Source organism: Anopheles coustani, chromosome 2, assembly GCF_943734705.1.
Source record: "Anopheles coustani chromosome 2, idAnoCousDA_361_x.2, whole genome shotgun sequence".
In the NCBI taxonomy this organism is placed as follows: domain Eukaryota; kingdom Metazoa; phylum Arthropoda; class Insecta; order Diptera; family Culicidae; genus Anopheles; species Anopheles coustani.
The window spans coordinates 45039235-45064285 of NC_071289.1; the positions used below are offsets into that span (position 1 = coordinate 45039235).

Sequence of the window (25051 nt, forward strand, 5' to 3'; positions counted from 1 at the left end):
CTCAATTCTTTGCTCGAACGATGAGAACATCTTATCTAAGTCGGCAGATTTTTCCACTGCTCTCCTTTGGCAGAGGAATTATAATAGAGTTGAATGTTCCAGATTCAGATTTAGGAGTCTGGTTAAATGTTGTATGCTGAACAAACGAAGCTGATAAAATTTGTTCAATTTTACAGGCACAAAAAGTTGACGGTGATCGTGCGTTAAATCGTGCGTTTCATCTTACGCAATTAGAGTTTAATTCGCACGCCGGACACAATGAATAATCTCTATTTGAAATGGGGAACAAAAGCAAAGAACCGATAGAACAACCATCTCCTTGTGACCAAACAACCATCAAAAAGAGAAACGTGGGACTCAATCAATCATCACCAAATGCTACAAATGAATAACAATTAAAAATCAAAAGGTAGTACGTTCCATCGTCAAGCAGAGCACACGGCTGAAGAGAGGCATGGTTGATGGTGTGGGGAGGGGGTACATGTGCATCCGTTTTCCCTCCCGTGACTCGCAAACCCCAACACCGCCCTCGGCTGGGTGGTGAATCGGCAGCAGTGATCGTTCTCCACTTCCTTCACAACACACATGGGCCACGGTCATACCGTCGCTACCCCGTAGTAGCCCTCTCTCGCTCTCTCATTTCTTGCTACCCGCTCCTTGCCAACCCAGCACAACGCGCCATGGACAGCACCCGGAAAACCTGAACAGCAGATGTTCCCAACAAAGTGAAAAGCAGACGCGCAGGCCCTCTTGCTTGGCCTGAGGACGACCGACCCGACCCTTACCACCGTCCCAGCCCCCGTACCCGATCGTCCCTACTACCTGCTGATGCCATTCTTACGCTGTGGCACACTGCACTTTTTTGCTGTCGTTATGTTCTGTTCCTCTTTTTTTGTATGTGTCTTGGTTGTTGCTGTTCGTCTCTTTTTTGTCGTTCATTTCAGCATACATTTTTTTTTTTAAGTTTTAGTTACCACATGGCGCATTTTAAAATCGACCTCCACCCTTAAACGCCGCACTGTGTGCCGCTGCCTGCTCGCTCGCCCTTCCTGCAACCAACTCCAAAACCGTGGAACTTTTACTCCTCCTGCTTTAATATTACATTTAAAGCTTGACGCTGCCTGTTGTTTGGGACCAGTGATGTACCAACACACGTTTCATTCATTGGATAAAAAATCATTTACAAATTGCATTTGAATATAATTCAAATGAATGTTCAACAAATTTGAATGGCACCATTGAAAGGGGATAATCAGGAATTTTTATCGTAATTTTGTATATTTTTCGTTGAATCCATCTAATCTCGTGTTAACTAAAACAAGGTCCCTTAACGAGGGACCAAAAAGTGGGATTTAAAGTTTGGACGTCATCCGATGAGCCACGAACGAAAACACTCGATGATTAAAACGATTCCAAAAAACTCGACTCATACCAAATTTCTGTTGTTTGCCATGTTTATATTCCATGCCAAAAAGTTTTCCTTCCATCGGTACACCACTGTGCCGGGAACAGACGTTTGCTCGTTCGTCACCTTCAAGCGGCCGTTTGGGCATTGTCTGGCCAGCCGTTCTGATTTTACACGCGCTGCCTACAATTTTGCCAAAAGTGTACCATATCTTTGTGCCTGCGTTCTCTCACGCGTTCAAATTGGCCATTTTCCCGTCTCTGCCCCATGCGTTTCGGCTGCATTTTGCACTGTTCGCATTTAGCAGTTTTAGATCTTACTATAAAGAGATACTTACATCACTCTGGCAGCAACGGTTGCAAGAGGCCATTAACAAAAACAAAAAGTCACATCAACGAAACAAAACTAGACAGGCGTGGCCGGGCGACCGCCGCATGAAGTACCGACCATCAGTGATTAGTTTGCAAATTATTTTTCCCAGGCTCGCCTCACAGAGCCCACACGGTGTATACCGCGATGGGAACAATTCGGCCGGGACCTGTGGACCGGGACGGGACGGGGGAAAAGGCTGAACAGTGGACGACCTGCAACCAGAACCGGAGTGTCATTGGAATCCAAAAAATAATACTACCTCCAACAATCGCCATGCCTTATCGTTGATCGGTTGGATGGCGCAAGCAGCACCAACAGCACACATGTAATAACGTTGCAATTGCAATAGCGATGGATCTAGAATCACTTCGGCCTAGGGAGAAAATTCAGTATTGTTCTTGGTGAAATCCTTAGGTGGTCCTTAGGAGGTCCGTTTAAGATGGCTTTCAAATTCAACCTATTTGCTTTTAATAAGTTTGATGGCAGCTCTTACATACCGTGTTTCCATTGCGCCATTTAAAACACCGCTTTTTATACACAATTTATGAATCGAAAGGTAAAGGAGCTAGGTTGCTAAATTTGTATACCCATTTCTTCATTTCCTCATTGAGAAAATCACTAAACAAAAGGTAAATACAGAAACTCTTGACCCTGGAGTAGGTTTTATAAATTCAAAATTAACTAACTGTGAGAATAACACAACGAAGGCCATTCGTTTAGAAATAGCCGAGATAAAATAATTTCTTTTAAATCAAAGTAATTTAGTCAATTAACGCGTAATTCTTCTTCTTCTTCTTCTTGGCGTAACGACCTGTTGGTCATGCCTGCCCGTTAAGGACTTACGAGACTTGTTTCCCTGTTGTACGTGGATAGTCAGTCCTCTCGTACAGGGGAGGGTCCGGTCTCGGTTGGTATTCGAACCCACGCCGTCGAGGTGGTGAGCCCCGGCGCTCATGGGCCGATTTTCTAACCGGCGCTACCGCTCGGCTATCGCGGACCCCCAACGCGTAATTACGTATATAAAATTTGAAAAAAGGAATTGAAACAAAACCCTTCTTGCAAGATGCGGCTTACTAAAATATAGCATAAAAAGTAAACAAGAACTGTGATTTGGCTGCTTCATTGTATCATTCTAATTAATTTAATAGAAATGGCAATTCATAGCTCATCAAGTTCTTCAAGATTTAAAAACACAAAACACAAATCCTTAATATAAAGCTAAAAACATGAACCAGTTCTCAAAACGAAACAATCAGCTTGATCCACTTCCATGTAGTAAGCAGCATGTTTGGGATCCTACTTTCCCACACAATTTATTCCGTAATCGCAAGCATCAATATTTCTCCCATACAGATTAAGAAATCTTGGCACAGCTGGAGGTTTATCCAGTAAAGTTTCTCAAACAAATGGCAGACCAATACACACACACACGCACGCCCCGCCAGGCAGCTCTAGTAAAGAAACATCAAAACCCAGGATTTGGTGTTCAAGGAAACGTAACAGATTGTTGAGGCTTGGGAAAGGAATAAATGGTTCTCATAAAGAAGCAACCCGTAACACACAACAACATCCGCTAGGTGCTGGCTGCTCGCTCACCACAAGAGGAAGCACCTGGTGCGTGTTGTGAACTCCCTTTTTTTGTGAGCGCGCAAGACCAGGTAGGTAAAAACATGTTGTGAATTTTATTTTTTGTGTGTTTTCGCCAACGAACGGCCCATGCGTTCGGCCGGTGATGATTTTAATTCCACACTCGATCAGTTTTTCGGGGACCGCTGCCTGGAAACACGATGAACCTGACCTGTGTGGACAGGGCGAAAGATCGGGAAGTACGACCCGATGATGATTGTCCCGAGCGTGGCCAAAGGAAGTAATTTGAATGGAAGCATTCTCAAAGCGAAATAAGAGATTATAAAGTATATAACTCACGAAAACTGCTAGAACCCGTTCGACCGGATTCTCTTTAAAAAGGAGCAAAATACAGGACCGGCCAGGACCCGATCGACCCTAACGGCCCTCACACACGAGGTGTCCGCCCGATAAGGCAGATAAAAAGCGCAAGCAAGAATCGGACAGTAATAATCGAGGATGCAACCGTACGAACAGTTAATTATTGTAGTTGTACATACACACACACCCTCTATAACGGGTGCGGGTAAGGAGGCTTACTAGCCTGGTTGGCTGCTACTGTTACTTACCGGCCAGCCGAATTCGAACGGAAACCGCAATGGATTGGCGAAACCCTCCGTGGAGCTCGCGATCGCGGTAAAGTTGAGCGTGGTCCCTTCGAGGACGGGCGTGATGACGTCACCGAAGGTGCAGGGCGACGTGGTGTCGATGGTGGCCTGGTAGTGCTTCAGGCAGGCCCGGAACCGTGTTTTGCATGTGCCGATGCACCGTCCGAGCGCGTCCGCCCTTCCCGAGCAGCACTTTTCATTGTGGTCGATGCTTTTCTCGTTTTGAAAGTAGCGCAACTCCAACTCGAACAGTCCCGAACCGGCAACCTGGCAAAAAAAAGACAGAACAGAAGAAATAATTAACTAAAAAGCCGGCACACTCACACAAAACTCTTCATGGATCGAGCGCACAATATCATGCCAACACGCGACGCTAGTCGATGCGCGATGGCCTATACATATTTCAACAGTGTGAAACAGGGGTCGTTAAATGCCTCCCATCGGATCATAAGAAAATTTTAGTGAAACATACAAAACAACATTTCAATTGATGTTCAATATGCCTGAACGAGATGTTCAATAGGGCTTATTATGAAACTCGAGCGTTAGAGAATTTCCAACACAAACGTCATATTCGCATTATGCCTCATCTTCGAGTTTTCCTTTGGTTTCCGTTCGAGAACTTTTTTTGTCGATCAAAGCAATCTGTCAAATAATGTGGGAAAAATTGCATTACGGTTCCCGAACGAGAACTCGAATTCAACAATTTTTATCCGTAAGTTTAGTGCTACGGAAAGTGCCAAACAGTTCAATTGAAATTAATTCAATTGAGTAAATTCCAATACATAAAATACATTCAAAGTAAAATAAAGCATTTTTATAATACGCAGGCATCTTTTCGTTTTAAATTGTGCTTTAACACGCCAAACTCTTCACAGATTTTTCGTTGTTTACATAATGCAACAGTCGTTTCACACCAGTTTAACAGTTACGTTTGGAATAAAAATCTATGAAACTTACATCGACTCTAACGATCGAGTTGGCGATTTTCGTGTGATGTGACAATTCGAGAATCGTAATAGGCCCTAATATCAGAAGACAGTCTTGTACAGATTTTGTATATGTGTATAGATGTACATTTTCAATATTAATTATTGTAAAGTTTTCCAGTTTCGTACTGCTCGTCCAGAATCTAGCGGCAAAATAAAATGTAACAAAATAGCTGCTTGTCACCAGTACAATTATCGACACCATTATGGAACAATACATGTTTACAATTTACAAAACTTCTCGAAAATAAGTGTTTTCTTGCTGAGTGAAGGGTTAAGTATAATAAAAGAAATTAAATCAAAGTACGGTGAACGCAAAATTATACGTACAAAAAGTATACAATTTAATGTGTAACATAAGTATCAAAGTAAATGAATAAAGTAAAACTATGTAACAATTTATCCTATCATACTGTACGTTACTTCTCGATTTAGTGCATAAACAGATTGATTGGTTTAATAACACTTTTCGGCTGTTTTTCCTCATTTGCCCCCTTATCAGGAAGCGTGTGTGCCGAGCCCTGATGTAAAAGAAAAGCTTGCATCCGAGACGGATGGTGCGCTTTCGTGGCTTTCGGCAATCACCCAGTATGCGGGCCCCACTGGCCGTTGCCCCACCCCTCCTACCACCCCAAGCCGATTGGGCACCGTCGCACTGTCAATGACATATGCACGCCACCATATCAGCTCACGAGCTCGTCGTAACGCCCCGATCGGGTTGGCCAGAAACGCTAGTAGTCCCCCGAGAGGCTACTCGAAGCAAGAAGCAACTCATAATAAGAGCGGGAACGGGAATCGATCAGCAGGGCAAGATAAATAGCGCCTCGGTTAAAGGTGTTGTTGCTGTGGCCCAAAATTTAAATCGATTCCAACGCATCCGTGCGAGCAGAGCGGAAGGAAGAGAGAGAGGATCGCCCTACGTTATGTACTCCGTTGGGTCAACGTTAACTTTTGCGTTTCTTTTCCATCGGTGTATTTTTTGAGTCAGTTTTTCCACCAATTTGCCAACCATCAAAATACCATGCAATTTCCGGTTCTGGTGTCCATGGTGGGCTCTATAAGTGTTCGTTCGTTTTAAAGATAACCACAGGACGATCTACGATCGTTGTCGTTATAGCAACTTCAATGGAAATGCAAACTATCTAGAATTGCACCGCAACCATTCTCTTCCTTTGTTCATTGTTCGCAGCCACGTCAAGTCTATTGCAATGTTTCAAGAACAAATTAACAAATATAGTGAAGAACTGTTGAAAATGAAACAAAAAAATTCCATAACCATCGTGAGATGGTCTCCTCTACCCGCCCCTCCTCCTTCCCCCTCCTGCTAGTGGAAGAAAGCGAATGAACGAAAATTAGAATTAAACTCTCCGTTTTAATTCAGTTTGCCATTCGCCAGCCGTAAGCCGTTAAAAATCTAATGGACACGGCAAGGCAAGTAGCCGGCCGGCCGGCCACAACTTGTGGGCACAGCTTTACAATTAAGCTAATAGTAATGCCACGACGATCTCATTTCGGGCACAAAATAAACATAAACACTATAAACTGCCTTCGTAATGATAAGCATCGAAATATCCACGCGGTGCGTGTGTGCGCGCCCTACCCCGGTGTTCCACAAAGCCCGCGACATAGCACCGCGATTGAAATTAAACACAAAACACGCAGTGAAAAGATAAAGAAGATAAACCACATCACAGCGGGAAGAAAACTGCTTAAAACGAATGAAACAAATGGAAGCAAATCAGAAGAAAAGATCAACACGAATGATGAGCAGGATATATTGCAGGAAAGAAGATGGTTTAATGCTGCTGCTGCCTAGTCTGCACTAACGACAGGCACGCAACAACCCGAGCAAGAAAGCAGCTTTAACGAGTGGATTTAATAGCACGCTCATGGGACCTTCATTACGCTTCCACGACAGTAAGCTTGCCTTAGAATCGCATTATTTTTATGTTTTTTTTTATTGAGTTCAAATATTTTCTTCGAAACCAATTTCATCAGCCATAATTCTATAAGTATGGCAGTATCACTCATCATGACGCTTAAATTGTCTAGACCATGGTTCAATTCGGATAACTCACAATAGGAATAGGAATAGGGTAGGAAAAGTGTAATACTGTACGAAAGTTCTTTATACTGCTTGTTTAACATTCGAAGATGAGCCAAATGTTAAAATTCGCACGATGTCTGATAACTTGATTAGAGATAAAGGTATTTTTCTAAAGAACCCCAAACCACAGGAAAACAAGTGAGTATACGAAGCACCTATTTGCCGGTTACGAACGATCTTCCTACTTCTCTTTTGTCTAAGGATCCGTGGCTTGAAGCGGCAGCATGCCGGAAGCGGAAACTTCCCTTTTTTCCATGCAAACACCATCGAGCCGCCGGCGGGTGCTCCATATGCACACACTATCTACCTGCAGCGTCGTTCGTCTGGAGATTCATGTGCATCTGGCCAGCCATCGTACGAACAAAAAGATGGGCCACAGCAACAGCAGCAGCAGCATCAGTTTCCGCCATCGATGGCAAAACAAGCGACCGGAAATGAACCAGGAACAGCAAACGGACGTAAAGGAAAATATATATCCGTCTGGCTCAAGCTCGCCACACGTAGCACAACAGTTGGCACGCCGGTCGGTTCCACAAATTGAAGAGCTTGAAAGGTTTTTTATCCAAAAATCTATGCAGGATATTTGATACGGGCAGGAAGTAGAAGGGAGTTTACTTTTTTTTGTCGTTCCATACCCTTCCCGATAGGGATTCCTCCAGTGGAAGAGTTCTTTTGTTCCGCGCTTATTTCGTGTGTTACATACCTTAGGGTTTTACATTTCGGGACCGTGCTTCGGTTGGGGCTTCGTGTTTCCAATGGTATTAAACTCTCTTTAAAATCGGTATTGTATTTTTAAACACATTTAATACACCAATTTGTTCGTACCTCTATCTTGATGCTTTATACATGCTACCAAAGTGAAAAGTTTGCTAATTGAATTTATTTAAATTTCAAGCTTTTGAAAGCTAGTCTAGGTCACTTCAAATGAACGGGGAAAATCCAAATAAGTATTTGACAAAACGTAGTAGTACTTAAAGCTTCTAAAAAGCCCATCCTCCTCCAATAGATGAAACGTGTTTGATAAAAAAGCGATTTAGTCACAACTTAAAAATCGAGAGTTCCAGAAAATTATGTGAACCAACGATATACAATTCATAAATGTTTTCATTAAGATTTTAGAGTCATTAAAAGTCTTGAAGGCGTATGACGTGCTTTAAATTTTTGGCCCGCCCTTCGAGCATCCGGATAATAAACCCCAGGATTAACTAATCAATTGCAATAGAATAATTAATGGAAACAAATTAATTGAAGGTAAATGTTTATATAAAAAAAGCCTAATTTTTAAACAACTACAATAACTCAAGCAAATTTATGGAATCCTTTTCACTGACATTTTTCTATTGACGGGGCAAGATGATGTTACTCAGCAAATACATGCCCAAAAGAGTTTATAGGTGATAACATCGTGTCGCCTGTTGACTCAACCGACTATCTGACAACCAGGTATCAAACCTCACACAGTGAGCTTTGAAATGTTTGTAGCTTTTAACGATGCGTCCGGCCTGTTTGATTTTAATGTGTCGAAAATGTTTGTTTCCTGAGCTTCTGCGTATGCATGTTAGCTGGCATTGTTTATGTAGATTTGTCTCCCATATGTGTCCAACAATATGTTACCAACTTACACACCCAGAATTCGATGGCAATTTCCTTCCCTAGCATAATCCGTAGAATTAAGCCCAACCGCTTAAGCATACACAGCATCCGAACAGATTCTAACAGTTTGGCTTGGCATAACTATCGAGTGAATGTGTCTGTTTTTATTCTCCCACCGATATTCTCCGGATGTATGCATTAAGCACAACACACAGTGGAATCATTCAATCAAAAAGCAAGGAAAACAATATCTCATCACCATCATCATCATCATCAAAGACCTTCGCGATCCTGTTGTTGCGCATTCTCAGACCCAAAACCCACCTCCGCAACGGCCAGAGTGTGCGGCCTGTTCTCAGGCCTACCGATTGTGCGCTCAAAGAAAGGGGAAGAAACCCATTGGCTAGGTGAGAATAGGTTTAGTAGAGGATGGACAACAGATCGCTCTTGTACGGACCGAAGAATAAGGCTAGATTGGGCCCGCGCGCAGGGCGGCTTTTGCTTCTTCAGTAGCATAAGAATCCCTACCCTCTTACATCTACCACGCCAACCCGTTCCGACCAGCACACAGCTATCCCATCCTTTTTCATGCTTTTAATCACCCCTCACATCTGAAGTGTAAACACACAAAATAAAGAGAAAACATCAATAAAAACAATACTACAGCACACAACGGGGCCAACAAAGGCGAACAAGAATAAAAAATTAACACTAACAGTTGATTTCCTTGATCCTCGCCACCACCACGTATCGTCTTTCCTCGTTCCACTATCATCAACAAGCTTTCGCGGCTCTTCGCATCTCTTTCGCTTTCTTTTATTTATTCTTCCTTATTTTTCTATCTCCCGCTCAACCCGCGGTTCGATCGTTGTCTGCTGATGGGTTTACCGATCAAATTTACCGGTTCCACACAAGTCGGTTAACAAACCTCTTCATTTCAATAGGCGCATTAATGGCAATTCCATCAATAGTCCAAAACCATCACTCCCGCTGCCTGGTCTGCCCTCGTTCTCCTCGTTGTTTCCGACCGTTTCAAACCGGCCGTTCCTTCTTCGCAGCGGCGAAGGCGAGCGGAAGAGCGCCAACCACCACGTGGGAGAGAAAACGGTTGGGAAAAGATGGCGGCCCAGCAGTGTGACTCCCTGTCGCGGTATGTTCTGTTTATTTAAATACGATTTTGTGCGCTTATTTCATGGTTCTTGCGCGAGCCTTCCTTTCCCCTATTCCCGGCCCCATCATGTTGCGTTGCCGGCGGCCGAAGGAAGCATTCCCCCTTTTCGTCTCTTAGCAACAATCCGTGATCATGCATCATCGTTCCATTCATCTGCTCGAACACTTTTTGATCGATCTTTTGTTTGATTGCGCCTTCTCCGTTGGCCCTCTCTAGCTTTCCTGTCCCCCTCTTTCGCGTTTCTTTATCTCGTCCTGTTTTGATCTCTTCTCCCCTTTTCCGGCAACCCCAACCCTTCTGCCAATTGCGAGCTAGAGATAGCATCTCCTTTAAGACAATCAATTTTGTCGATCACAATCGGCGGATCAACGAAAGTGACCGAAGGGGGGCGTCTTGAGGGCGGCGGCGTGCCAGCTTCGTTAGAGGGCACCCTCTGCCTGTTCTTGGGAGGGAATCACCGAGCGCCTAAGCACAAGCCGCCCCCGCAGCCGGCCGTCTTCTTGCCAGGACTTGCAGCGTCATCGTTTCACGCCTTGAAGCAAGCTACCCTTCCAGAAGTGCTTAGCCCAACGGGAGCCCAACACATACTCCTAATGTACGGAAACACCCGGGGCCAAAGCAGCGACTCCCTTCTTTGAACTTCCCCACCACCGGACAAGTGAGCGGAGGAAGCAACACAACAATCTGTACCTACGTGATTTTGTTAGTTTTTTATTTCATTTTCTTACACCCGCCTTTGTGTTCGTTCGGTTGATCGATGTGCAAACCTTGATCAATTTCGTTCGATTAATCTTCCCTTGAATTACTGCCCATTCTCTTCAATTTCCACACGCTACCGGTGGTTCTGCGCTCCCGTTTATCCCTTGCGAGCTTCTTTTGCGTGATGGTGAGGACTTCGTTTGCAAGTAAATGACTTTGTGAAGCGTGGCTTTCTTTCTACGTAACTTCACGCGTCCTCTCTTCCTGTAGCTGCAATAAAGTTGAAAAATGATGAAAAGTATCTACTGCATGCCGAAATAAAAGTAAGTACACTAACAGAGGTTCCGCCTCTGGACTACCAATGCATTCCAGAAACAACCCGGAATCGTTGTTTTTTCCAACTTCAGGGCTAAAGCAAAGGAAATACCATGCGACTGTGGCCTTTGTCGATTCGATTGTTGCGGAAAATGTTTAATCCTCGGCTGAAGACCCACCACCCAGCCACCGCTACGTACTTTTCCTCTGCTTCCCGGGATACGAATGATAGTCCGGGGGTTTCCGTTTTTATTCCTTCAGTGGCGCAAATCGACGACGCCCTTCATGGGAACAGAAACGCGGTACTGCCGGTAAATACGTGAAATTCTTTCCAGAACTTCTAAACGAAGTGCTCGGTCAGGGACCAAAGAGTTACTGACAGAAAGAAGAAAAAATCCACTTTTAAACAGCCAAACATTCACGATTAAGGAATTTTCTGTTTATTTGTCATTTGCCATCGTTGCACAGCGCATTAAACGAAGAGAAACCCTGAAAACCAATACACATATAACTCTTTTTCTGTAAATTTTCGAAGTGTACAATCCATTCTTAGGAAAGAACTAATCACGAGTCAAATGTTTTACAGAAATGTTCGTACGTGGATTAACTTGATATGTTGAATAACTAATTGTTGTTCCCTGCGTTGGAGATATGGCAGTGATAATTACGTTATTTACTAAAGATAACCTGGAAAATCAAATCATCATCCTATTTCCCATTTGCTCAAATTATAATTAATCGTTCAAAAAGCAAAATCGATTTTTTCATGGCATTTGTATCTACCAATTCACTAAATGCTGAACTATAAAAAGCCATAATATCTTTTAAAAAACATAGTTATATGGTAAAAACTTGTGTTCATTTAAGCAGCTAAGTTCTGATGATCAGATGACAACAAAACTGATTATTTTGTAATTAGAACCAGCATTATTTGCAAACAGACAAGATATTCAGCATTTTTGTGCAATATCGCCTATGTCACTTACGCAGTATCACAAAGTCGTAGACACTGTTTAACTGTGACACGATAATTTGTACCCACAAATCTTGTTCTCAGTGCCAATGGATTGCATCATGATGCGGTGGAAGTTGAAGGTCGACCTAGATGAGTGTACCAATATATCGATTTGTAGGCCCGATCCCGTTCCTTTTGCAGCACACAAGCATGGTGGATCGTCGCGATTTGGTAAACACACATCGACACCTACAATCAACCGCGATCAACGATTAAAATCAATCGGAAACCAGTGAAACACCAAATACCTAAATAGTCGGCATCACTGCTTAGCTTTTAATATCCGCATCTAGAGATGGGGCAACAAGCGAATAATGAAAAAGAAAATCGTGAGAGTTTTAAACGGTGATTCACTCCTAGCGGAAGTGTGTCTTCGAAACGACAAACCCAGCAGCACCGCAAAAACGTTGAAAAACCGGTATCCACGGGAGGTCGTCCCCTGTGTGCATGGGTATATGTTGATTTGGTTTTCTTTTTTCACTTCGTGGGAAGATGAGAATCCCCAAAGCTCCAGAGAGCCTCCACACTGACGTAAGGGAGCGTGTTCCCAATGGCACAGATGCAGAAGTCCGAAATTTTTATTAGATGATTATTTTTTCATTTTAATTATTACTTTTTCTATAAATTCTGTAGAAGATCATTCAACAAAAAAACTTTCAAAATGATAAAAACTGACTCGTTACCAAAGTCCAAGTAGTTCCATTGGACATGAATTTGTACTTAAAGAAATCCGTACATTATACGCGTTAATTTTATATTAAGAAATCATTTATATTTAAAACAGTAAGTGTAGTTTTTTCATTAACACTAGATTAGATTGCTTTGGAATTTTGCCCGAATGCTTTTGAGCGGTCATTTTGATCGCTCTTTTTAACACGCTATAACTTCGTAATTTTTGAAGATTTTTCAAATCCATAAATGGTTACTTTTTAGTATCATTGTTGGCTATCTTTTGACTATTTTTTAAACATAATTTCATATTTTGTAGATAACAAATGACGACACAAATTGACCTTGAAGATGTGGATTTTAGAATTATATAGATGTTAATTTTTAAATGTTACTTAACATACTTTGTATAGCTCACACTTTTTCGCTAGATGTACATTTAACATTTTGAATAAATAAAGCTGGAAAAAATCAAAACTTCAATTCCGATGTATTATCGAATCGAAAATTGCGTTGCAGTCATGTCTTCTTGTTGGGCTAACGACCTTGTTTGGTCATGCCTGCCCGATTAAGGGCTTACGAGATTTGCCCCTCTCGTACAGGGGAGGTTCCGGTCTCGGTTGGGATTCGAACCCCCGCCATCGAGGCGGTGAGCCTCGGCGGCGCTCATGGGCCGATTTTCTAACCAGCGCTACCGCTCGGTTGTCGCGGACTCCCAAATCATAGTTTCTAAATACAAATATAAACAACAGAATAGAAAGTGCATGTATCAAATTGTGTACTAAGGGTACTTTAAAAGCATTTAAAAGACCAATTGTTCTCTTCGTATGTTCTTAAAAGATAGGATATATTGAATAAACCAATGGTAACAGTTTGGAGTGGATTCGTGCGGTTAGCAGTGCACGGTTGTCGTGAAATAGGTTACCGGCAAGTACGGTTAACCGGTTGGCTGACTCACACAGATAGTGAGGACAATCACAGAAAATTAGGACATATGGCCTTAGAAACTGGTCCTTAAAACTATAGAGGTCTATGTCTCCAGGATAGCTTGCCCAGGATTCAAAAGCCGTACTGGGGTAAATCCTTATCGAAGAAGAAGAAGAAGAAGAAAAAGGAGAAAAAGAAAAGGAAGGAGAAGCAAAAGAATAAATTTCCTCACATTTAACATATTTATTTGGTCCCGTCCGAATTGCATTTCGGAACACTTTCCCCTATCAAAACGGATTCGCCCTGGTGGCATAATATGTTGATGGCACCTAGAGACTCCTTCTACCCTGTTACTTCCCCATCCAACCCCCTTCCTCCATTTTCTGACCCATCCTTTACTATCTGTTCAACATTAAACTCTTCCATACACTTCGTTGGTGAAACTTAGATTAACAGCACTAAGCTTTGCGATTCGCTAAGAGAATAGATAGTAATAGATATTAGAAATTCCATCCCGTTCAACACGCTCACACAGTTTGTTCTCTCCTTTCAACTCCCGTTTGCCTTGTCGCACTCTCGACACACATAAATGCATTTATAGCTTCGAGATATTACATAGCGTTTGTTTTAATGTCGTCATAAGCTTCTCCTTTCGCCCATTCAAGCACGCCACCTGCCACCTATCACCATCCTTTTTTTTCCATCGATCCATTCGGGCTTCTTCTTCGCTTGCGTCTCGCTCTTCTTGTCCTGCCATAACTCTTTTACTTCCAAGATTCAACATTCGCCAGCGCGTTTTGCTCGATACCTCATTCGCTCGTCTTCTTTTTAGCAGTTTAGCTGACGACAATACACTCTCTCACATTTTATTTTCCCTCTCCTTTCCGCCACTGAGTTGTGCCCGATTCGTCCCTTGCCTTACCAAGAGACGACCTGCCACAGCGCGCTGGAGCCGATGCTATTATTGTTGCTCTTGTTGCCGCTGTTGCTGCTGCTGCTGCTGGCTGGGTTTAGTTTTGCCGGTTTATTCGTTCGTTCCTTGGCTCGCTCATTCGTTCGCCCGTTTGCTCTTGCATCCTTCCTTTCGTATATATTTTCGAACCGTGGGAAACAATTCATCCACATCGTGCGCCACCCGCCCAACACACAACCGACTAACCATACCAACACTGTGGTCGCCACCGTTCCTTCTCCGTACCCCTTCTTCACCTTCTTGTACCACCTACTTCTTCCTTCTTCCTTCTCTGCTCATCACGCCCGGCACCGTTCATTCGCATTATTCGCTGCCACTTCTCCCACTCCACCGACTTCTTATTTATTCTACACAACCGTATGATTCATTTTAAAAAATGAAAAAAAGCTATCTCTTTCTCTCCTCCGCTTTGCGGTGTCCGCACGAGGTCCGTACTTCACCTGGCAGCTCCAATACTAATCCCCAGCCCCCCCCCCCGCCCCCGCAAACAAACCAAACCAAACTTCGAACATCAATATAAACCTATACGTCGCTTTTTCGAACATGTTTACCTTTACCCTGCATTGTGGCCTACCTGCCTACATACATTCTCGTTCCCTTCTCTTCATTTCCCTACACATACACAAACGCACACGATCGCGTGCGATCACGTGTACCTCTGGGCCACCACAATCCTCTCCCTCATCTACTAGCATCCAGGTATCCATCATTCGATCTTCATCCGCTACTCCGTTTACCTGACCCTACCCGCCCCTTCGCCTAAACCATAAGCCGGTGTGCGCGCTGATGGCCCACTATGCGCCGGTGTGCGTTTCTCCCATTTGATACCACGTTGCCGATCGGGAGGATAGCCAAGCGCGTTTTCGATATTCTTTCGAATTCTTTTTCGCTGCTTCATACGATCGTTTACCGGTCTCTACCCGTTGCCGCCAACTGTACGTCCCCCGCACCCAGCGACACTGCACAGCCCGACGACCTGCTTGCTGCACCAGTCTTTTCTCGTATCCTCGACAGCACACCGATACAGCCAAACCGCGGCAGCAGCATCATTCCTGCGCTATTCCACCGCTCTGTAATCGTATATCTGACAGCCAAATACATTATAGTAGGATGCGATCCGTACCCCCGCAGGAGAAAGAAGGAAAGAGAAAAGAACTAAGCAACAAACAGGACAAATTTTTACGCGTTGTGTGTTTTGAACGGTTTCCTTTTCTTTTTTCACCCCACGGTTGTGTGTTGTGCTTGTGTATGTTTCGAATTTTCTCCACGACCATCCATCGTGCACCCAAATCGTGGCAAAAAAAAATCTTTACCTCTACTGCAAACGCATGAACATGTTTTTTTTCGTTTTGCACATGACACACTGCCAAACGTACACTCGTTCCGCTGCAATACCGGCCTTTTTTCATGTCAACACATACTACGATCTCATGTCGTTGTCGATCGATTCGGCAACGTTCCAGGTGCAACAGGAGAAATGCAAAAAAGCAGCAGCAGGTTTGCTCGGAGCTGAAGAAAAGAGGAGCAAGCCATTTCGTGCACGCACACAAACGGTAAGGAAACGCAACGCAACAGGTAAAAAAAGAATTCTCCACATTGCCAGCTGCTTCGAGTCTCCGGCCATGATTTCCCGATCCCATTCAAAGATCTGCAGGATACGCCAACACGATCGGAACAGAGAATCGCTGAAGCTTTTAAAATAAATAAATCAAGAAGATGCGTGAGAATTTGAAGGAACGTTCGATGATTCGATTTTATTCCGTAAAGCCATCGGAGAAGTGTACAATCTGAATACGTTGTCCACTACTGGAACGTTGGGTATTTCCTTGTTTGTCGTTGTAGTTTGTTGTATTTCATGGCATGCATGCATTCCATCAAGTCAGTTTATGTTGTTACCCAAGCTCTTTCCACACGAATGGGTTTGAGCCGACTTCTAGTCGAGTGAACTATCCCACAAAAATTATCTCTGACGATGGAATAAGTGGTTTCAATCTTTATAATTGCTTCTTGAAAGCAACTTCATTGCCGCATGAGCTTCCATGTTCCAAATTCAGATGACGAAACGTTGTCACGCTGATTTTTAAAATAAACTAGACGAGAATGCCCCTTCTATCTTCCTCTTCATCCTACAGTGACCGGCAGGAAAAAGTGCCCACTTCGAATTTTGTTGATTTTCGCTCAATATTTTTTTCTCAATCCAACTAAATATACTGCAAGTATTTTTCGTATATTGATTTACATATTTCATATAAGATCCACTAATGAGTAAGCGAAAACATACATATTTTGATTTTGAGAAAAAAATAATAAAAAAAGTATCTAAAAAACAGTGACAAGAAAAAGTGCCCACTTTGAAATTTCGAGTTTTGCATAAAGTTTTGCATGGAGGGCTAACCAATTTATTGCGTTTTCATATTTTTTAGGTTTGTTAGCACTATTTCTGACATTTATACACGTATGATCACGTGTTTAATTCATGTTTGGTTGTAAATATACAATTTGTTGATATTAGGTTTAGGTATCTCATTAATTTGAGTGTTACAAGAAATTAAATAGCATAAAATATGTTTTATGGCACTTATCTACATTAAAGTAAATCCACAACGCAGCGGTAGGAAAATTCATAGTTACATTTTAAACGCACCGATCGGTGGAGGATCGCCCTCGTAGAGGAGACAAGCGCAAAACAAATGCGCGCATGGACGCTAAGATCATTCGTGAGGTCAAGAAAAATTCAAAAGTAAATGTCAGGGAGATCTTGGAAATACTTCAGCCATCAGTTTTTGAAAGAATTATCCGTCGCCGGCTTGTTGCATACGAGTTAAAGAGCAGATTTGATAGGAGGCGCCCTTATATCAGCAAGGCCAATAAGGCCAAGCGTCTTAAGCTCGCTGAGGAACATGCTGCTATGCCTCTAGTGTACTGGAAAACGGTTCTGTGGTCTAACGAATCAAAATTTGAAATTTTTAATCGAAGATGGCATGAACGTATACAGTGCAGATCGAAGAAGACAATGCTGCAGGTTCGCCACATCCAGGACACAGTATGCCATGAAGGAGGCAACATGGTGGTCTGGGGTTGTCCAGTGGAGTGGGGAGCCTTGGGAACATTTACGGTGTTAAGACTGCAGATTACAACATAAACATAAACATCCTGCAACAAAATCTGGAGATTTCACTGATCCTAACGGGCCTTGAAGAGAAGTTAGTTCTCCCGGCGGGGGCAAGTTCGACGCAGCCCTGCGGGGCCAAGTTCGACGCAGCCCGGCGGGGCCAAGTTCGACACACTGCCAAGAAGACGAAGTCTTTCTTCCCGTCTTATCGGACAAAAGTATTGAAATGGCCTCCTCAGAGCCCGGAGATTAAGAATTTGTGGGCAATTCTCGATGCCAGGGTGGACAAAACTGATGTATCGAATAAAAACGACAATTTTGAAGCTCTACTGCGCGCTTCAGAAGAATAAAAACCCCAAAAACTAAAAATTCTAGTAGAAAGTATCCCAAAGCGCCTTCAGCAGGTTCTAAAAGCTAAAAGAGAACACATAAAATATCAAAATGCATTTATTATTTCTTATTTTTATGGATAATAATGAACAACTGAAGTGGGCACTTTTTCTTGTCACTGCTTTTTTAGATACTTGTTTTTATTATTTTTTTCTCAAAATCAAAATATGTTTTTCTTTCGCTTACTTATTAGTGGATCTTATATGAAATATGTAAATCAATATACGAAAAATACTTGCAGTATATTTAGTTGGATTGAGAAAAAAATATTGAGCGAAAATCAACAAAATTCGAAGTGGGCACTTTTTCCTGCCGGTCACTGTAAGTAAACCTTAAGCAAACATGATTATTCCTGTCCACAGTAGCAGCAAATTCCCAAATAATTCAACATCCAGCGAAGTGGCCATTTTAGATTTTCTTGCAGAATCATTCCTGTGTTAAGTTAAACGGTTTTTAAAAGCACTTCGAACTGTCTAGCTAACGTAATATTCCTTCTTGAGGAAAATCGAAAAATTCAATGGAATAAATAAGTTTCGTCACATTATAGATAGGAGAAATGTATGATGTTATATAGCTTAGTTCGTACAAAAAATAAAGATCGAAGTATGCAAATTCGAACAAAGAGCTCAACCCTAACAAAAAAAAAATGGAATAGTTGGTGTAAAATACTCTAAATAACAAATGAACTATTAGAGAAAAGGCCAACGAATGCTTCACCTGCAACAGGAATATCGATTGCATTTCAAGGCTAGAAAGGCAAAACAATTTAGATCCTGTTCTACGAAGTCTGCGTTCGAAGGAACCCGTGAAAAAAGAAATGCTTCTAGTGTTGTAGGAATCGGTAGGTAGAAAGGACAACTTCCAACTTAAAACACTTCCTCTACTCTGGGTATCACAGAAAATACATGACCTAGGATAAACAGTTAAACGGCATATGTATTGTAGATGGGGGTCCGCGACAGCCGAGCGGTAGCGCCGGTTAGAAAATCGGCCCATGAGCGCCGGGGCTCTCACCACCTCGACGGCGTGGGTTCGAATCCCAACCGAGACCGGACCCTTCCCCGTACGAGAGGACTGACTATCCACGTACAACAGGGAAACAAGTCTCGTAAGGTCGTTACGCCAAGAAGAAGAAGAAGAAGATGTATTGTAGATAAAAGTCTGCTCTATCCAACAGGTACTAAACATTCGGAATGAAAATTAGTATAGGTCACTTTGTTTTGAAGACTCCACATCGATTACAAAAATGTATCGGCTCATGATGGGTATTTGGTAGAGTTGTGTAAATCAGATTCAGATTCTTTACGTTTTAGCCGGCCGATTCTTTACGTTTTTATCTCTCGACGAAAGATTCATGAATTCCAAAGACACACCAAGTGATGAAAAGTGATCAGCCAAAAATTGGCAGAGGGACCCCTTTTTTAGCCGCATGGTTCACGGCAATCGCCAATTGGAAGAATCGTGGAGATTCATGACAGATCCATGGAAGATTCATTAAGCTTAGAAGATTCGAATCCTCAAAGATACATGAATCCATCTGAATGAATCTTAGGCGAAAGATTCATATGAATGGGCCTCGTCAAAAGATTCATCAAGCACAACACTAGTATTCTGTTACTTACCCGGTTGACAGAAATTTAAATTTTTGCTGCTACTATGTAGTTCCAGCAAGAGACCCTGCAATCTGCCATGGAAAAACTTGCTGAAACTACATGACAGCTGTAAAAAATGTGAATTTTTGTCGACCGGGTATTGCCAAGGCGATCTTTCTTAACCCTTTCAATCCCAATCTAGATTGATGATCTAGAGAAAACCAAGTTAGAAAACTCGAGTAGTATAGTTTTTATGACGTTAAGAGCATTCAGCAGCAGCAGTGGTTGAATAAAAACGAGAGATGTCGGTTTCTAGTACTATCCCTAGTTCTATCCACGAATGTAATTTTTGTCATCGATGTTGAGCCTTTTTGTGAGTTTCTTCAAAACAAAGTGACCTACAACCTACCTTTTCTCGGAATGTTACAGAGATTTTCAGAGCTTAATTCGTTATGAACCCACCTGATATGTAGATCAACCTTGGGCTGTCATTCGTGCGACTTACGTTTATACTTGCTAGTTACGTACATCGCTCGACCTGCCATACCAACTTTATAATATCAACTGCTACGTTTCTGATTTCAACTGATACAGTTATAATAAACGTGATCGCGTTATAAAATCAACTGATGCTATTGGAATATCATGTGCTGCAGTTGGAATAAATGCTGCTACTGTTATGGTATCATCTGAAAATCCCTGTAAGTACTCTCTGTGTGGTATCAATGTCAATCCACAATATGCCGGTTTAATTTTTGTCTGAGGTCTACATTTTCCGGATGTAAATAGTAACAGTACGAATATTTTATGCATCCCGCAATGTAAAAGAATGGACTGCATTTTATTCCAATTACATCAAGTGGAACATCAACAAACACAAAACTATTATTGCCTTATTCCCACAACTTAGCATTTTTAACGGAAGCCAGTTGTGCGTGGTGTAACTTCACCAATCTAGAACGATTAACATCGACGGATTGGTATGTGATGTTGAACAGCGGCAAAAAACATTGTTACCAGCGTTGAAGCGGCAACAGAGAGCAAAAAGGCGGAAACAACAACAGATGTTTGCACGCTTGTAGCGCAATGCATGGTAGCTCTGCAGCTTTTAAAAGTGAGACGCTCCGTAATTCCTGGAGGCTGCATACGTCGCTTTGCTGGGACCGGGTACATTCATTAGAATATTGTATATGGCTAGTCGTTATCAACAGTAGGAAAAAGGGTAGAAAAAAATAAATTAATTACACACAGCGCGTAGTTTCTCAACCAAAAAGGTCACTATGGTTGCTGGGATCGACCGGCAGCATCAGCACGACAGACTCCTTTCGCTTCAGGCTACCTGCCGTTTCCTAATGATGCCAGATAGCCATCACCTATCATGTGGTCACCACACGAAACGGTTTGACTGTTTTTTTAATGTCTTGTTTAGCAGCAGTAAGCTGCAACGTGAGTCTTGTATAAAATCATAAGAGCTGGAGGCTACACAAATAAAGAGAAAGAAACAGAGAAATTATGCAAATAAAAACTTTTCAGACGCCATGTCCGTCCATACAATGTGTATGGAAAAGGATATAAAAATAAAGCATTCGAAATGCAACTATCAACATACACAGATTGTAGACTGTGAAAATAAATTGAAATTGGTGAATAATTAAATGATCTGTTTAAAAAAGGTTGAAATAAGTTAAATAAATTATTAGGGCTCAAAATTGCTGTAAGAATAATTTTTACTAATCTGATAGTTGTTGAGAAGTTCAATACAGTTGTGCAGTGCTCAGTTGTTAGGCCCAAGCATAATCCGACCCCCGGTTAATCTGGCCGCGGATAATCGACTTTCCACTGTATGCCTAAATTGAAAAAAATCTATGGTATCAAACAGTTATCATCGAAAAAGATCATAAATATTTTATTATTTCAATTAACACAAGTGGAACATATTGATACTGAGAAGTGGAATTGATTGTAAAAATTAAAATGATATCATATAAATATAAATGTTTTAGGAAACGAAAATCCCCGGCATGATAATAGATCTTATTTTTGATCAGAATACCTCCATAACTTTCTTCTCTTTCTCCTTTTCCAATTAATTTTCACTCCATCTGCATCGTTCTCCAAAAATAACCTACACACCGCACAAACTAATACAGCTAAGCTCTACTTCAGTAGAAGGTGCTCCAATACACATCGCAATTGGTTTCTTGGCCAGAGGAGAAATCCCTTGCGCTTCCCAATGCGCACGTGAGGCTAAGCGAACAGTTTACTTCACGCTTCTCCATCCCGGCGTGCTAGCAAGGCTCTTCTTTTCACTCGTGCAGGCAACAAACGGCTTGAAAGGCCGAGCGTCGAAGCAAACGGAGCGGATGGAAAGGAAATATAAAATTAAAAGCAATAAAAAGGTAAAACATCGACGATTCCGTAAGCACACGCACACCAGCAAGGCAGGCATCTTCCTTCTACGTTACCTACACCACCACGCACGGCCAAAACAGCCAGCCAGGTGGAACCTGAAGTCTATCGCGGCGAATGCTGCTGACATACTGAAGCACCTTTCGAATGGATTATTAAAAAAAGTTGATACTCTGTGGAAAGGAAGCATAAGAAACGTGGACGTTGCAACGCACGGGACCAGCAGAGAAGAGGTAAAAACAAACAAATAAACTGCACATTTTTGTTGCTGCTTAAGCTGTTGCCCGCCATGGAAATAAACCATGCAACATTCGCAATGATGGCAGGAGAAAAAGAAGTGAAATGCTTTCCTAAAATCGTTAAAATTAAAGACGATCGCTTCGCGCGGTTTTTTTTTACTTGCAGCGCTCCCGTTCGTCCCTGAAGATGTTGCACGTAGAGTAAGCAGAATTCAATCGTGCACATACAAGGCGCGCCCTCCTTTCCAATCCACCCGGCAATCCGCCAAGACCAAGGGACCAAGAGCTACTTAATGCGATCCGTCGGCTACATTCTTCCCGCTCGTTTCCTTCCCAATCCGCCCGCTTTTAATCACCCAATCATTCAATCCTTGTAATTTTCCAGCCTTTTTTCTCTTAATTTCTTCATTCTTTTTGCACATTCTCGCGCGGCCAACCGAAGGCAGTGGGACAGAAACGACTAGAATCTGGCTGTGGGAAATCATTAAACGAAAAGAGAAGGGCGCAGCACTGCACGCTCGTGAGGTGCTTTAGACTGAAATTGAATCATTTTAGAGTTTCGCGACTTACCTCAAGCAGCAGAAAATGTGACGATATGTAGACGTAGGCTAAGATGTACATCCAATTCATGGTCTGAGCGGTAAATTAAAGCAACGGCGTGATCGCGCGCGCTTTGACGGGTGGAAAACTATGAAAAATCGCTAGTTTTCTGCCTCCAGGTGATGGACAGACAGCACCCGAAGAGCACACGCTCCTGAGGGGGTTGCGAAGGGCCGAAAATTAAATGGAGCTTAAAAACAACGAGACACCGCGAAACCGCCCCGAATAAACAACGGGTAGATAGAAACCGCTAGCAACAATGATTATGCTGCTGTTGGGCTTGTTCCCGCGACACTCTCTCGGAAGGAACTTCTTCTTTCCAGCACCTATTCTTCTACTGATCGGCTACTTCGTGAGATTCGTTTGCTATTTTTCTTCCCAATAAGTGCGGCGCGTTCCGCTTGGCCACCGTTCTCCACTGCGACACCAACGCTCCTACAGCCACATACGAAACACACACACACATACACGGCACACCGTACTCGCACTTTTCTTGGGTGCACCACTCTTAGCAGGCTGCGTGCCAGCAACAAAGCTGCTGCTAGATGAGCTGCTTTTTCCACCACTTTTATTTTTTTACCCCTCTTCCCACTGGTTTCTAGGTACGCCGTTTTCCGGCGGTTTTTCAGCGCACTACGGCTCCGCACACGGCCACTTCATACCGCACAAAATAACCAAAAAATAACGAACATGTTTTTCAGCTGCACCACTTCCTTTCTTTTCCTTCTTTTCCTTTCCTTCCTTTGCTTAAACGCATGTATTCCCGTTGTGCGCTGCAGCCACGCACTTTCCCTCTTCCTACCTTCGGCTGCAGTTGGAAAGACTACAGACGGTTGCCCAGGTAGCCGATTTTTTCCATCTATTTCTTCTCCTTCTTCGCCGGCTACTTCACGATTTGGTTTCCACAACAATCGACAATGATCCGCGCGCGCACTTTGGGGTAAATTTCACCAAAAATTTCACACGAAAATCTCCATTATCGCTTGGCCGTTGTAGGAGGGAAGGGGTTGCGAAGGCACCTGGTCGCTACCCTCACACTGCCCTAGTCCAACGTGCCCCAGACGCCAAGGGCCTGGGCCTCTTTATGGTGTACGAGGGGCCCCTCGTGCAGGGGTAAGCAGTTATCCGGCTTGATGATAAACTTTTCGAAGAGCACCAACTATAACAAAAGCGAACGCTCTGAAGCCACTCTGGAATTCGCCCTACCGCTGGAATGAGGTGCAAACAGCGGGCCTTTCGTGGGTTCACAGTAACGACGACGGCAATTACGATGCACGCACATGCACTTAACGATTGCACCGGCAGAAAAACCACTAGATTTTCATCTCACGTCTTCCCCCACGCACTCACCGGCCTTTTTAGCGTGGCTGCCTGAATGCTATCGCACACCGAAAACCCCTCGAATATCACAGATGAGCCTCTGCTACGCGGAAAACTATACGACGGAGGCGTCGTACTGTAATTTTCCCATTTATTTCTCCTTCCTTTTCCAATGCGTTTTCATTCACGAAAACACTGCATAACGGGGTCCTAGAAAGTCACCGCAGGGGATGGGTAGGAGAGTCGAACTGTCGATGTGTATGTATGCTGGAACGAGTAGGCACTTCGTTACAAACGAACCAAGAAGAAAAGCCGGGACATCTGGATCCCTACGAGAGGCACGCTGCAACAGTTTGCCGAAGTGACGCTTTGCTCGTGTTCAGGGTTCGATTTCGATTCCAACCGGCCGACGAGCCATATGCAGTACGGATTTTGGCGATTTTCACCTCTGAACCCTTATTGTTCCGCGTTTTGCTAACGGGTACATCAGGGTACAACGCACTCGGCACATGCTAAAAGGGCGCACGTTGTTTGAATGGATTGTTGCATATTTACGCCACGGGACGCTGGCATTAGTTTTCGTTCCAGTAGAAACGATGAGGCATTGCAAGGCGTACGAACCAAACTAACCAAACGCCAGCATACACTGCGCGCAAGCTGTTGCTCATGGACGCTTTTGTTCAGTGCTACTAAAACCTTTTCACAAGAGTAGAAATGCTTTCCTCTTTTCCTTTTCAGCCACTCACTTTGAGCATACACGTTAGCAAAATTCACTTGAATTGCATTTCGAATATGAATTTTCACTCTTCCATCATCGGTTTTGCGATGCTTTCCTCAAAATATTAAACCGTACACAAATTACCGCAGGTACTGCAGTGAGCAATGGTCCCAGCACCGGTATCTTTTTCGACAATTACGGA

General features: G+C 43.0%; 1 protein-coding gene across 3 annotated transcripts in view; it reads right to left on the reverse strand.

Annotated features, from left to right (window-relative positions):
• The window catches only part of LOC131266008 (neurogenic locus protein delta), a 39359-nt gene that overhangs the window by 14244 nt on the left and 64 nt on the right, over positions 1–25051 (reverse strand). The window contains exons 1-3 of one of the 3 annotated variants that reach the window (XM_058268337.1): positions 24994–25016; positions 22782–23970; positions 3973–4278 (exon numbers count right to left, since the gene is read on the reverse strand). In XM_058268337.1, the coding sequence (XP_058124320.1) occupies positions 3973–4278; positions 22782–22841 (366 nt within the window). In that variant the 5' untranslated portion in view covers positions 22842–23970; positions 24994–25016. Of the gene's footprint in view, positions 1–3972; positions 4279–22781; positions 24399–24993; positions 25017–25051 lie in introns of those variants that run through there. The other 2 variants (XM_058268335.1, XM_058268336.1) reach the window with 2 other exon arrangements.